Here is a 13257-nt window from a genome sequence, read left to right as displayed (position 1 = left end):
ATGAAGCAAAGAATGAGACAGCTACTTGCCCAATTGCTGCCAAGTGTTTCCAGTGTAATAGGAAGATTGACACATAATGAAATGGAAATGTTGTGGAGAGAAAAAGATTTGACTTCATCTGTGAAATGGAAATGTTGTAGAAAGGCCTATCCACATTTGCCCAGCTTAGTTCTGAACCTGAATATCCTCAAAATAAAATTGTGTTCTAGGAACTGTTATGGGCTAAATTGTGTCTCCTAAAAAATACCTGGATTGAAATCCTAATTCCCAGAATGTGACAGTACTTAGAGAGAGAGAGAGAGAGAGAGAGAGAGAGACTTCAAAGAATAATTAGATAAAATGAGGCCATCCATGTAAGTGGGTCCTCATCCTGTATGACTGATACCTTTAGAAGAAGAAATTTAGATACAGACATGACAGATGGAAGACCATGTGAAGACACAGGGAGAAGATGCCCAACTGCAAGTCAAGAAGAGAGGTCCAGAATAGACCCTTCCCTCATGGTCCTCAGTAGGAACCAACCTTGCTGACACCTTGAATCTTGGACATCTGGCCTCCAGAACTGTGAGACAATAAATTTCTATTGCTTAAGCAAGCCACCAAGTTTGTGGTACTTTGTTACAGCAACTCTAGCAAACTAATACAGAGGCCTACATGATTTTTTTGTCTTTTGCAATCAAAATTGTCCAAGTTACCCAGGGGATAAGCAGACTTGACTTTGGGGAGGGAAGATCTGGCCAGACTTCAGTGGGGCTTCCTGGGTAGGGCAGCCCCACTTTGTGCCTGTTGGGCCTCCTTTTGGCCAGCCAGGTAAATTAGCACAGACACCTGTTGTCCCTCTTGGATGGGGAGTGATTAGGTAAGAAGACATCTACCAGGTCATGGTTTCCTGATGTTCTAACTTGGATCCAGAATCACAGTCCTGCAGGGAGGACTTGGGGAGACAAAGCTCAGGAATCTCACCTTTCAGCTTCTTGGTACGGGAGGGGTGGGGGTGGGATTGTGAGAGTCTCCTGTCATGACTCATGCGAGGTATCATAGAGAAGAGAAGTTAAGAGAGTAATAATGACCATACTGGAAAGCAGTTAAGCTCGTTCTCACAATAGCATTACACAGGATAAAAAACTCTGCATGATTTGATCCTGTTTGTAATCAGAGTTGCCATGAACTAACACCCAAACCAATGGGACAGGGTGAGTTCAGTGTGACTCAAACTGGGCACATGTGGGCACATGGGTGGGAGCCTTTGGGCTTCACCAGAAAAGGCCCTCATCCTTCTGTTCCGTTCCTTGGAGCCCTTGAAATCCCATTGTTGTCTGCCTTTTCAGTGAGGATGTTATCACAGCTGGCCTGTGCCAATAAGAGAAGAGCAGGGGCCTTCAGCTAGCCAGACTCAGAGATTCTGCAAACGAGGCTTTCTGTGTCCTGGTAAGAAGAAACCAGCCGGGCTTTTGGGAAGATGAAGAATGTGTAGACATGCCTAGAGCTGAATAATTTTCCATTCCCTGTGTTTCTAGGCTGGAGCAGATGCTTCTAGCAGCCAAAAGACTTGGACAGACAGCTCTAGGAAGTCCTAGAAAAGTGGGAGGAGGGGATACCAAGGAGAAGAACAAGCTCTGCCCTAGAGGACAGGACAGGAGATCAACTGGTGCCTTGTTTGGGTTGAGGCTTGGCCAGGGGCTTGTGCAGCACAGCAAGAGTCAACTGGGAGAAGGAGAACTCGTCGTCACCCTCAGTGCTCCGGGGCCAGGTGTTCAGTGCTTTCAGGCCCAGTGGTTAACATCAGCCTTTCCATCTGTATGCTAACCTTTACTAAGTACCGAGTGTTTACAAAGTGTAATGCCAGCAGTAGAGGAGAGCTTCAAGACAGTGACGGACTCTTCTCTGGTATCCCTGCGCAGGAGTATTATAAGTTTGTATTTTACATTTAGGTCTGTGATCCATTCTGAGTCAATTTTTAGTGAAGTGTTAAAGGTCTGTGTGTATAGATTCTTTTTTTTTTTTTTTTTTTTTTTGCATGGGGATGTCCTGTTGTTCCAGCACCCTTTGTTGAAAAGATGATCTTTGTTCCATTGTATTGCTTTTGCCTCTGTCACAGGTGATTCACCCCTGTATTTATGTGGGTCTATTTGGGGTGCTCTGTTCTGTTCCATTGATGTGTTTGTCCATTCTTTTTCCACCTCACTGTCTTGATTACTATAGCTTTATAGTAAATCTTGAAGTCAGGTAGTGTCCATCCTCCAACTTCATTCTCCTTCAATATTGTGTTTTGCCTCTCCCAAGTAAATAGCAATTGTTTTTAATTTCAGATTGCACTCCTTTGTTGCTGGTATATAGAAAATGACTGCCTTTGGTATGTTAACTTTGTATCCTGTGACCTTGCTGTAATTATTTATTTATTAGTTCCAGAAGCATTTTTATTGATTCTTTCAAATTTTCTATGACAGCCATGTGTGAACAGTTTTATTTCTTCTTTTCTAATCAGTACAGCATTTCTTTCTTTCTTTCCTTTTTTTTTTTTTTTTTTTGTCTTATCGCATTAGCAAGGACTTCCAGTACAGTATTGAAAAGGAGTGGTGAAAGAGAACACTCTTGCCTTGTTCCTGATCTTAATGGGAAAGCTTTGAGTTTCCCACCACGAAGTATAATGTTAGCTATAGGATTTTTGTAGATATTTATCAAGTTGACAAAGTTCCCCCATGCCTAGTTCACTGAAAGCTTTTGTCATGCGTGACTGTTGGAGTTTGTCAGATGCTTTTACTGCATCTACTGACAGGATAATGTGATTTTTCTTTTTGCTATGTTGATATATGATGGGTTACACTAATTGACTTTTGAGTACTGAACCTGACTTACATACCGGGGTACCTGGGATAAATCATAATTGGACATGTTGTATAATTCTTTTTATACAGCATTATATTAGATTTGCTAATATTTTGTTGAGGATTTTTGCATTTATGCTATGAGAGATATTAGGCTACAGTTTTCTTGTTAATGTCTTTGTGCAGTTTTGGTATCAGGGTAATGGTGGGCTCATGGAATGAGTTAGGAACTGTTTCCTCTACTTCTGTCCTCTAAAAGAGATTATAGAGAATTGGTATAATTTCTATCTTAAATATTTGGTAGGATTCACCCTCTGAACCCATCTGGGCCTGGTACTTTCTGTTTTGGAAGACTATTGTTGATTCAATTTCTTTAATAGATATAAGCCTATTTGAATTATCTATTTCTTTTTGTTTGTTTTGGCAGGTTGTATCATTCAAGAAATTGATCCATTTCATCCAGGTTATCAAACCTGTGGGTTTAAGGTTGCTGAGAGTATTCCTTCATTATCCCTTTAATGTCGTTGGGATCTGTTGTGACCTTCTCTCTCATATCTGATGCTAGTAATTTGTATCCTCTTTTTCCCTTGGTTTAGACTAGCTAGAGAAGCTTATTGTTTTTTGGTTTTTGTGTGTGTGTGTTTTTAAAGATTTATTTATTCATGGGAGATACAGAGAGAAAGTTAGGCAGAGACACAGGCAGAGGGAAAAGCAGGCTCCATGCAGGGAGCCTGATGTGGGACTTGATCCCGGGTCTCTAGGGTCATGCCCTGGGCCGAAGGCAGCGCTAAACCACTGAGCCACCTGGGCTGCCCTAGCTTATTGTTTGTATTGATCTTTTCAGAGAACCAGCTTCTGATTTGGTTGATTTTTTTCTATCAATTTTCTATTTTCAGGTACATTGATGTCTGCCCCAGAAATAATAATTCATATTATTTTTTTTCTTCTGCTTCATTTGGATTTAATTTGTTCTTCTTTTTATAGTTGCCTGAAATAGAAGCTTGGGTTTTTGTTTTTTTTTTAAGATTTTATTTATTCATGATAGAGATAGAGAGAGAGGAGAGAGAGAGAGAGGCAGAGACACAGGCAGAGGGAGAAGCAGGCTCCATGCCGGGAGCCCGATGTGGGACTCGATCCCAGGACTTCAGGATCGCACCCTGGGCCAAAGGCAGGTGCCAAACCGCTGAGCCATCCAGGGATCCTCAAAGCTTGGTTTTTTAATTTTATATCTTTATTCTTTGCTATTGTGTACGTTTAATGTTATTAATTTCCCTCTAAACACATCTTTCCCGGCATCCACAAGTTGTATTGTGTTTTCATTTTCATTTAGCCATAAATACTTTTAATTTTTTCTTGATTTCTTCTATGACTTGTGTTATTTGGAAGTGCTTTTGTTTAATCTCCAGGTATTTGGGGGATTCTCTGGCTATTTTTCTGTTATTGCTATCTAGTTAATTCCATTGTTATCTAAAAGCGTGTAGTATATAATTTCCATTCTTTTAAGTTTGTTATGGTATATTTTGTGGCCTAGAACATGGTCTGTCTTGTTGAATGTTACATGTGAGCTTGAAAAGAGTGTGTTTTCTACAGTTGTTAGATAAAATAGTCTACAGATGTCAACTATATACAATAGTTTGATGGACTTATTGAATTTAAACATGTCCTCACTGATTTTCTGCTGTCTGGATCTGCCATTTCTGATAGAAGGGTGTTGAAATCTCCAGCTATAATAATGGATTTATCTATTTCTCTTTGGCAATTCTGTCTGCTTTTGCCTCACATACTTTAATGTTCTGTTGTTAGGCTTATACAAGTTGAGAATTGTTACATCTTCTTGGAAAACTGATCCCTTTATTATTATGAAATGGTCCTTTTTATTGCTGATAACTTTAGCTTTGAAGTCTCTTCTGTCTGAAATTAATATAGCTGTTCCCATTTTCTTGTGAACAGTGTTAGCCTGGTATCTTTCTCCACTCATTGACTTTTAATCTCTGTGTGTCTTTATATTTAAACTGAGTTTCTTGTAGACAACATATAGTTGAGTTGAGTCTTGTTGTTTGGTCCACTCGGATGACCTTTTTTAATTGGTGTATTTAGACCACTGACATTTGAAGTGATTATTGTTATAGTTGCATAATATATACCATATTCACTACTCTTTTCTCCTCTTCACAGTTATTCTTTGTTCCTATTTTGCCTTTTACTCTTTTTCCACCTTTTGTGGCTTATTTGATGATTTTATATGATTCCATTTTCTCTCCTTTCTTACCATATCATACTTTTTTTTAACTTTTTTTTTTTTTAGTGGTTGCCCTAGAGTGAAAGATTTTTTTCAGATCCTAAAGCCAATAAGAATGTGAAATTTTGCTCAATACATTTAGATGTAAAGAAAACCAAAATAAAACAATGATATACCACTACATGTTCCACTAGAATGGCCAAAATTAAAAAGACCAACAATACCTAGGTGTTGGCAAGGATGTGGAGCTACTAAAATATTAACATACTCTGGTGGGAGGATAAACTATATACAACTGCTTTAGGTAGAATTTGGAAGTTTTTTATAAAGCTAAATATATGCTTACTTTGTGACTCCATTCTTAGGTTCCTCAAGAGAAATAAAAGCATATTGTTCACACAAAGACTCAGACACAAATGTTTCCCACAGTCTTATTCATAATACATCTAAACTGGAAGCACCTCAAATGTCCAATAACAGGTGCATGGATAGACAGTTTCTGGCATTTCCACAATGGAATTCTGTTCTATTCAGCAGTTTTAAAAATTAGGAACTGCTGACTTGTGAACAACATGGATGAATCACACGCATTTTGTTGAGTAAAATAATTTATATATTCTATAAGAAAACATTTTTATGAAGCGCTACTGTAGGCCAAATGAATTAACGGTGTTAGGGATTATGGTAGAAATCAGACTGGCATTTGTGGGGTCAGGGAAAGACCACTAGTTGGGAGAAGGACAGAAGGGGTTTCTGGGTGCTGGAGATGTTCCTTGTCTTCATCGATGTGGTGTTTTGGGACTGTAACATTGTCATACTCCTTGAACTTTATCCATCAAATGTATGCATTTCATTCTATATATATTTCACCTAAATTAAAGTATGAGAAACAAAAATATACAATCCAGAAATACGATCATGTGGTAAAATATGAACTATTTTTGCTTCAAGTGTTTTGTCCTTAAACAAGATGGATTTTGTGATTCTATCAGTTTTTAGATGAAATCATTTAAAAAGTAAATAGAATGGTCTTTAATTCACCAGATGAGATCAAATCTCCTTTCTAGGGGGATTAGGAGTTGGTGAGCTCATAGAAGCAGCCCACAGAATATGCATAGTGATGAGTAGGCTTTTCACCCCGTTTAGAATTAGTAACGTTTGAAATATTCCCACATTTGACGTGGGTTTGGTGGCCTTCCATGGGTCTCCTTATAAGGATTCTGTCTCAATGTACATAAAGAATTGCACAATTGGGGCCATTCTTCAAGATGGCAGGTGTAGTATGCAACCACAGTGGCTTCTCTGAAGGTTCAGAGCTGATCTCATGGCTGTTGTTGCAAGCCCTTCATCTCTCCATCTTGTAGAGCCTCTTATTATGCTCGAGTTAACACAGACATCATTTCCCTGTGACTAGATGTGTATTCTACCAGCCGTCCTTGTCATTAATGCGGGTTTGCTCCTGACACTCCCTAGACAGCATCACCTGGATCTGGACAGCTGTTTCTCCAGCAGAGCCTGCAGGTTGCAGATGTATTTCACTTCGATGCTGGAAATAGCTCAGTTGGGCACTCTACAGAAGGTATAGGTATCAACTCCAAATGTTGCTAGTTTTTATATCTCATTCCCAATTTTCTTGCTTGAGTAATTCCTGTTCAAAAAAACATGAGCAACTGCTCCCTTCCTTGATTCTGCTGCACGTTAGAATTGTTTTCCGAGGGGCAGGTGTCTACCTTGCCAGCTAGCCCATATTCATAGTAGCCAGGCACTCTGCAAACTGTTAAAAAGGATGCTTCTCCAAAGCTATTTTTTTCTCTATTAGTTAGTGGGTAGTCTATAAGCTAGTAATATATTTTTAAGTAAATGTTACTGTTTCTGCTATTTTACTGTTTACCTTTGCTTATCAGTATCTTTTTAAATTATGAGTTTTTTATTATGAATTCTTGATCTCTTTCATACTTTTCATATGTCAATTTATCTGATATTGCTGAAATGTCTGTACTTAAAAATATGATAATATTAGGTGATAGTTTTTATAGATATCGATTATAACGACTCCACTGGATAGTTGGTAAACAACAGACAGTGGCTTCTCTCTTTACACCTAGAATTATAATACTAAAGCATGAAAAGATGACATTCATCTGAGGAAGTCAATGATGGACTTTGGCCAAGAGTGAAATCACCTAAAGTATAGAGAAGTGCATCCTTTATTTATTTATTTTTTTTTTTTTGCATCCTTTATTTAAATTAAGAATCTCTGTCTACCTGCGGTAGTAAATGCATGAGGGCCTCATTCTGCTAGGTATGCTTTATGTTTCATCTGAAGAGCTTGAAATGTAGGGAACTAAGTTCTAACATGAAATTGCTAATGTTCTAACTTGATTCAAAGTTACACACAGTAGCCCATGTTGCTGTGTAAGGGCTCTCAATTCTAGAACTAAGACAATGCATGACTTTGTTATGCAAATAAATTTTGAATTAGGATGATTTTTAATAGCAGCAAGTCCGTGACACACATTTGCTCGAGTGATTCTCCATTGACATGTACTCATTTTTCTCTCCATGCTATTTTGTGAAGAAGCAACATAGGATTCTATAAAATGAAGAATTGAGAGCTTGAGTTTAAAGTTTACTTTAGTGAGATCATTAGTGCACTATGCTTATGCCTCTTTCAAAGAGTTATTTGTATTATTTGTGTCATTGGAAACAGCAGGAGTCTAGCATCTCTTCTATGGCTTTGGCTCTGCAGCTATTCAAATATTTTCAGAGAATCCATAATATCCTGATTCTGGTTTAATGTTTAAAAAATAGCCACAATGGGCTGTCTTATCAGAGAACTATAATACAGTGATTTAAAATTCCTTGAAGATGAGCTTAAAACAGGAAAAAATCATTAAAATGGTCATTTAAGGGGAAAATGATTTAACCTAGTCCCTTTTCAAATATTATGTATGATCTGATTTTAAAATGAAACAGAAGAGTTAAAATAAGACTATAGTAGTTTCTTAGCAAAACGTCCACTAATACATCCCCCAAAGGCTTATTCTTTATTTACCCACTGGACCCCAGTTTACCCAACCTCTGCCATAGTTGTAATAACCTGGTCATTGATTAGCTCTTTGTGTATGAACATTCTAAGATATGCAGGCATGTATTTATTTTCCTTTTTCTTTTTTTCTATTTTCTATGACAGTTTTGTGCTGGACTATCCAGACACTTTAACCTGGGGTCCCCAAACACTAATGGAATTGATTTTCTTAGATTAGTAGAAATTTTGACCTTAAACCCATTTTTCTATTTCTGTGCCATGTTGATACATGACTAAAGAGGTATAATTTTATATTTAAGTGGTTTGCGTTTCAAACGTGTTTTCCACTGTGAACGACAGCTTTCTAGCTCTCTCCTCTGGGGTACTCCTGTCATCTGGGTGGCCTTAGTTTGGCCTTCAGATTCACTGACCACGTTTTCCACTTGGACCTCTAGAGACTAGTTCACCCAGCTCCCTTGCTCCCCCTCCGGCTTCTGTCTAGATTCAGAGACTGGTGGCATTGACAAGAGATGAAAGGGCGGGAGGAGAGAAGAGTTGGTGTGTTTGCCTCCCTGGCTTTGTCCCTGTGGGTCCCTGGCTATGCAGAGCTGGGGAGGGATACAGCCTGTGCTCCCCATCTTCGGCCTCCCTTCAGCCTGCCCCTGCCTTTGTGAATGTTTGACGTTGGGATCCTGGCTGAAGATTATCAGCTTGTGTTCGAGTAGGTAATGTCACTGTGTTTAAAAACTGGGCCACATTATTCAGGAGGCCAGAATGAGGTCAGAGCCTAGTGAACAGTGAGGGTAGAGAATTAGAGGTCCTGAGTCTTTAGTTTTGAGTTCACTGTGGAAACTGAGCCAGTCATTCATTCTTTTTGAATTCTAGATATTGACACAAGTGAGGAATTGTGATAATAATTATCTGAGAACTCACTATATATCTTCATATCTCTACCTGAAATCTTTTATAAAGTTACTTATGTCTCATCTGCTCCAGCCGTGTGTTTCTACTTTTTTTTTCCACTTGGACATCGTCTTTATGGCTGATCAACTTCTATAGACAGTGGAGAGTAGGCAGGGGGTGGGAGGCATAATGGAAGAGTAACCCACCTGAAATCCTGCAGATTGTGTGATTTCCTCTCCTTTTGTAAGGTTTTGTGATTCTGTGATCTTCTATTGTGGGAGGAGAATTTTAAGATAGGGTGGCTCTGAGAAGACAAATGTACACCCTGGTGAGAGATGCTCACTTTCAGATATCAATGTCTGCACATCCTGATAGATCCTCTGTGTTTGGTTTCCCTGCCTGGTCTGAGATTATGCATGAGGGAAAGGAGAAGGGAGAGAAGGGGTGGGAGCTTTGTCACCATAACTCTTGGAGATGTTAAGGTGCTTCACCTTGGCTCTACCCAACATCCAGAGCCCTCCTTTCCCTGGACCACTGTGGTCTCCTACGGAATCTCTCCCCTTCCCCCGATGCCCCTACAGTTGTACAACTCATTCTCCACCCAGATCTCTCTAAAGCATGGAGCATGTTGCTCCTCTGCTCACAGTCTCCACTGTCTGATGGCTTGCTTGTTAGTCCTCAGACACACCATGCTCATTACTGACACGTCAGGACTTTCACACCTACTCATCTCTACTGGGACTTTCTCACAGATCTTCATTATTTTGCCTCTTTCATAATGATTTTTACCAACTTTTTCAATGAAAATTTTTAACCTTATTTTCTGCTTGTCCCTATTAGAATGTTAGTTCTGTAAGCACAGGGCTACTTGATTCATTACTATAACTGTTCCTGAGACATAGAGGCATTTCAGAAATTTTTGGAATAAGTGAATGTAGCCAAACCCCCAGAAATTAATTACCAAAGAATCATCTATAACATAGGCATTGTGTTGGACTCTGTTATTTTTACAGAATAGGTTACACAGTTATACAGGATTGTACCTAGAGTATAGTTAGCCTACACTCCATCCCTTTCATGGTTGGTTATTAGAATACATGATGAATTAAGCATCTATCCCAGTTAGGCCTATATTACATCCATGGAAAGAAATGAAATGATTCCAATTTACATATTTCCAGACAACCATAACCATCTAACTAATTTATCCCTGAAAGTAAAAAATAAGTAATTTATTAAAGGTATTTAATAAAAACCTCATCTTATTTTTCTTTTTTGGTTACCAGTAAATAATTACTATTGTTTTGTCTAAGTAATTTTGACAGTGAAATCTGAATGACAACTGGGTCATAATCTTTTCAACCCTGAGAGGAACCACCTTACCTGGGAAGTCTCATACGGGGAGAGAATTGGTTCCTTGCATCTTGCAGTGCCCAGTTCTATTAACATTTCTTGTTTCATGGATTTACAAGATAAGAAATCTTTTTTGAGGTAAAGCATATTAGAATGTTCAGCCAACAGAAGTAAATGTTGGGATATGTATGTGTGTATAGTTTAAATGAGATTGGATTATTTTAATCTTATGAAATAGAGTCAGTTTTATTTTATGTTCCATTTCTGTTTAATGAATTTACCTGTTGAATAAACAGATAATAAAGTTGTTCTTTTAGAAGCCCAAATCCAGAAATATTCTTCCTTTAAACCACCAAGTGCTTAGGAAACTCCCTCATCTGGAAAATACAGAATATCCTGATCGTGTTAAAAGGTTTGAACCTTCACACGGCATCTGTTGGGGGTCACAGAATGGGTACACAGACGTCTCATCAACATTTTTAGTTATTTCCTCTGCCCTGATAGAGACGTGTTCTTAAGAAAAGTAAGGTAGTAGAAGAGATCGTTTATTAGGCAAATGGCCTAAAGGAAGTGGGCTGATGGGAAATAAAGGAGCCTTGCAAGTGATCAGCGTCCACGACACAGGCAACAGACCACGCAGGGTCTCCCAGATATCCGGGCATCTCCGTGCGGGAGTGCCACTAAATCAGAAACCCTGTCAAAGTTTGGATAGGTGTTCTTATAATATGTCATCTGCCATGGTCAGGACAGGCTCAGGATCCAGGGTGGGGCACTGTAGCCACTGATGGTGACCATTGTGCAACTACAAGAAGTAAGGCAGCCTTTGGCAGTATCAGATTCCTGAAACTCCTTAGAATGCTCATATTAGCTAGGAACGGTGACATCTCACTTGTGGCAGTTTTGTGTCTTTCTTGATAATTTGCCTTTTAAATTATGTCATTTGCTTCCTAAAAGTTAAACTCAGTTAAAATTCCTTACTAATTAGCAGTTAGTGCTACCATTAAGCATAGATTTTGTTTAGGACAACCACTTGTCACTAGACCAAATCCATTAAAGTTGTCGGGGTATGTCCGTTTGAAGTCTTCAAGCAGTTATTTCTTGTTCTTCAAGAGGAGAGATTAAACCAAACCATGTTTAGAGAAAAGAAGTCAAAATGTGAATGCAAAGCACCTGGAAAGGAGAACTCATTGCATTTGGAGGTTAGAGTTTGCAAAGTGTTTGGAGGGAGCTCCCGTCACACCCGTTCTCCACGCTTGGAGGGCAGAGAGTGTGCTGAGGACCGGAGTCTGCTCTGGCCTCGTCTTTAGCTGTGGGCTCTAGGGAGGTCACTTCATTGCTCTGCATCTCATGGTTTTCTTATATGAACAAAAGGATTGGGATAGATTTTCTTCTTCAAGATTTCTTCACCCTGTACATTTCCAGAATTCCCTGAAAGTGAAAATCCAATCCACAGCTGTGGAAGCGCACCAGAGGACTTAGGTGGCACAGAGCATGTCTACATGGTGTTTGATTGCCGCAGTGATACCAAGGCAGCAGGGGCACACGGTGAACAGAGGTGACACAAGGTCCCTCCAACTTAAGCAACACTAATCTTTAATTCCACTTACATCTCTGATTGCGGGTTATACCTTCTATACTCCCTTCCCGGTTGTCAAGGAATGCCTACTTGGAGACTTATTTCTGAAAATCCAGAAGTCTTTGTAGCCTTTATTATAAGAGAGCAAATGCCACACTAACCAGGTTTATTTTACTGTGTTCTAGAGATCGTGTCATTGGTTTGATGATGACTGCCTGTGATCTTTGTTCTGTAACAAAACTATGGCCGGTGACACAATTGACGGCAAATGACATATATGCAGAATTCTGGGCTGAGGTATGTTTTTTATTTTTATGTGAATCTTAAAAATGAGAAAAATTCTGATGAGCAAGTAAATATATGGGTAAATTGGTAACAATGTCTTAATAGCTCAGGTTGCTTGTTACTTCAAAAAACTATTGGCAGTCACATGCAGTAGAGAAATTAGCATTTACACATGGATGTAAGGACATTTATACAGACCTACAGCCCACAGTATTGCAGGTCCATCAGGGTCACAGACTGTGTATGCCTACACTTGGAAATTTGGGACATGATTACCATAGACAGACAGGATTCTGGAAATATTCTAGATAGTCAATTCACCTGCACATTATAAGTTCTTTTTTTTTTTAATTTTTATTTATTTATGATAGTCACATCAGAGAGAGAGAGACAGGCAGAGACACAGGCAGAGGGAGAAGCAGGCTCCATGCACCAGGAGCCCAACGTGGGATTCGATCCCGGGTCTCCAGGATCGCGCCCTGGGCCAAAGGCAGGCACTAAACCGCTGCGCCACCCAGGGATCCCACATTATAAGTTCTACAGAGTATATGGGCTTTTAACTCATGACGCTCTGACATGCGAAGCAACCATGGAACTTACTTTCACTAATACCTTTTCTTGACTGGATTATCTGCATTATCAGAAACGTATGTTTTATTTCTCAATTTGCTTTCTGAATTGTCCATCAAATAGAGTCCTCTCTTGTTCAAGTGAACCCACAAATACCTGGGCCCTTCTACATATTCAAATGAAATAAAATGTTTGCGTACCTCATTTGGCTCGAGGACGTTAAAAGGACATTCGGAGGGCAAAGAGTTTGGTCATTGCTGATTTGAACCATTCAACCTCACCCATATAAAAGAAGGGATGTAAGAGGTAAAAACCAGTCAGTCATTCAGTTGATAGTGTAGTAGAAATGATTTATAACGTTAAATTTTTTCATGATGGCAAAGCCAAAAATTTTCATTGGATGAGGACCAGAGGCCTGGAGTTGGTTATACTCACAGTGTGACTTCTCCAGAACGCCTAACATGTTGTGCAGGCATAC

At 39.3% G+C, this 13257-nt stretch overlaps 1 protein-coding gene across 1 annotated transcript in view; it reads left to right on the top strand.

Annotated features, from left to right (window-relative positions):
• Positions 1-13257, top strand: part of PDE10A (phosphodiesterase 10A) — a 298350-nt gene that overhangs the window by 272151 nt on the left and 12942 nt on the right. Inside the window, exon 19 of the mRNA XM_025422715.2 lies at positions 12110-12221. Coding sequence (XP_025278500.2) covers positions 12110-12221 — 112 coding nt within the window. The remainder of the gene's footprint in view (positions 1-12109; positions 12222-13257) is intronic.

This window comes from Canis lupus, chromosome 1 (genome assembly GCF_003254725.2).
Source record: "Canis lupus dingo isolate Sandy chromosome 1, ASM325472v2, whole genome shotgun sequence".
NCBI classification, from domain to species: Eukaryota; Metazoa; Chordata; class Mammalia; order Carnivora; family Canidae; genus Canis; species Canis lupus.
This window is presented reverse-complemented; position numbering and strand designations above follow the sequence as displayed.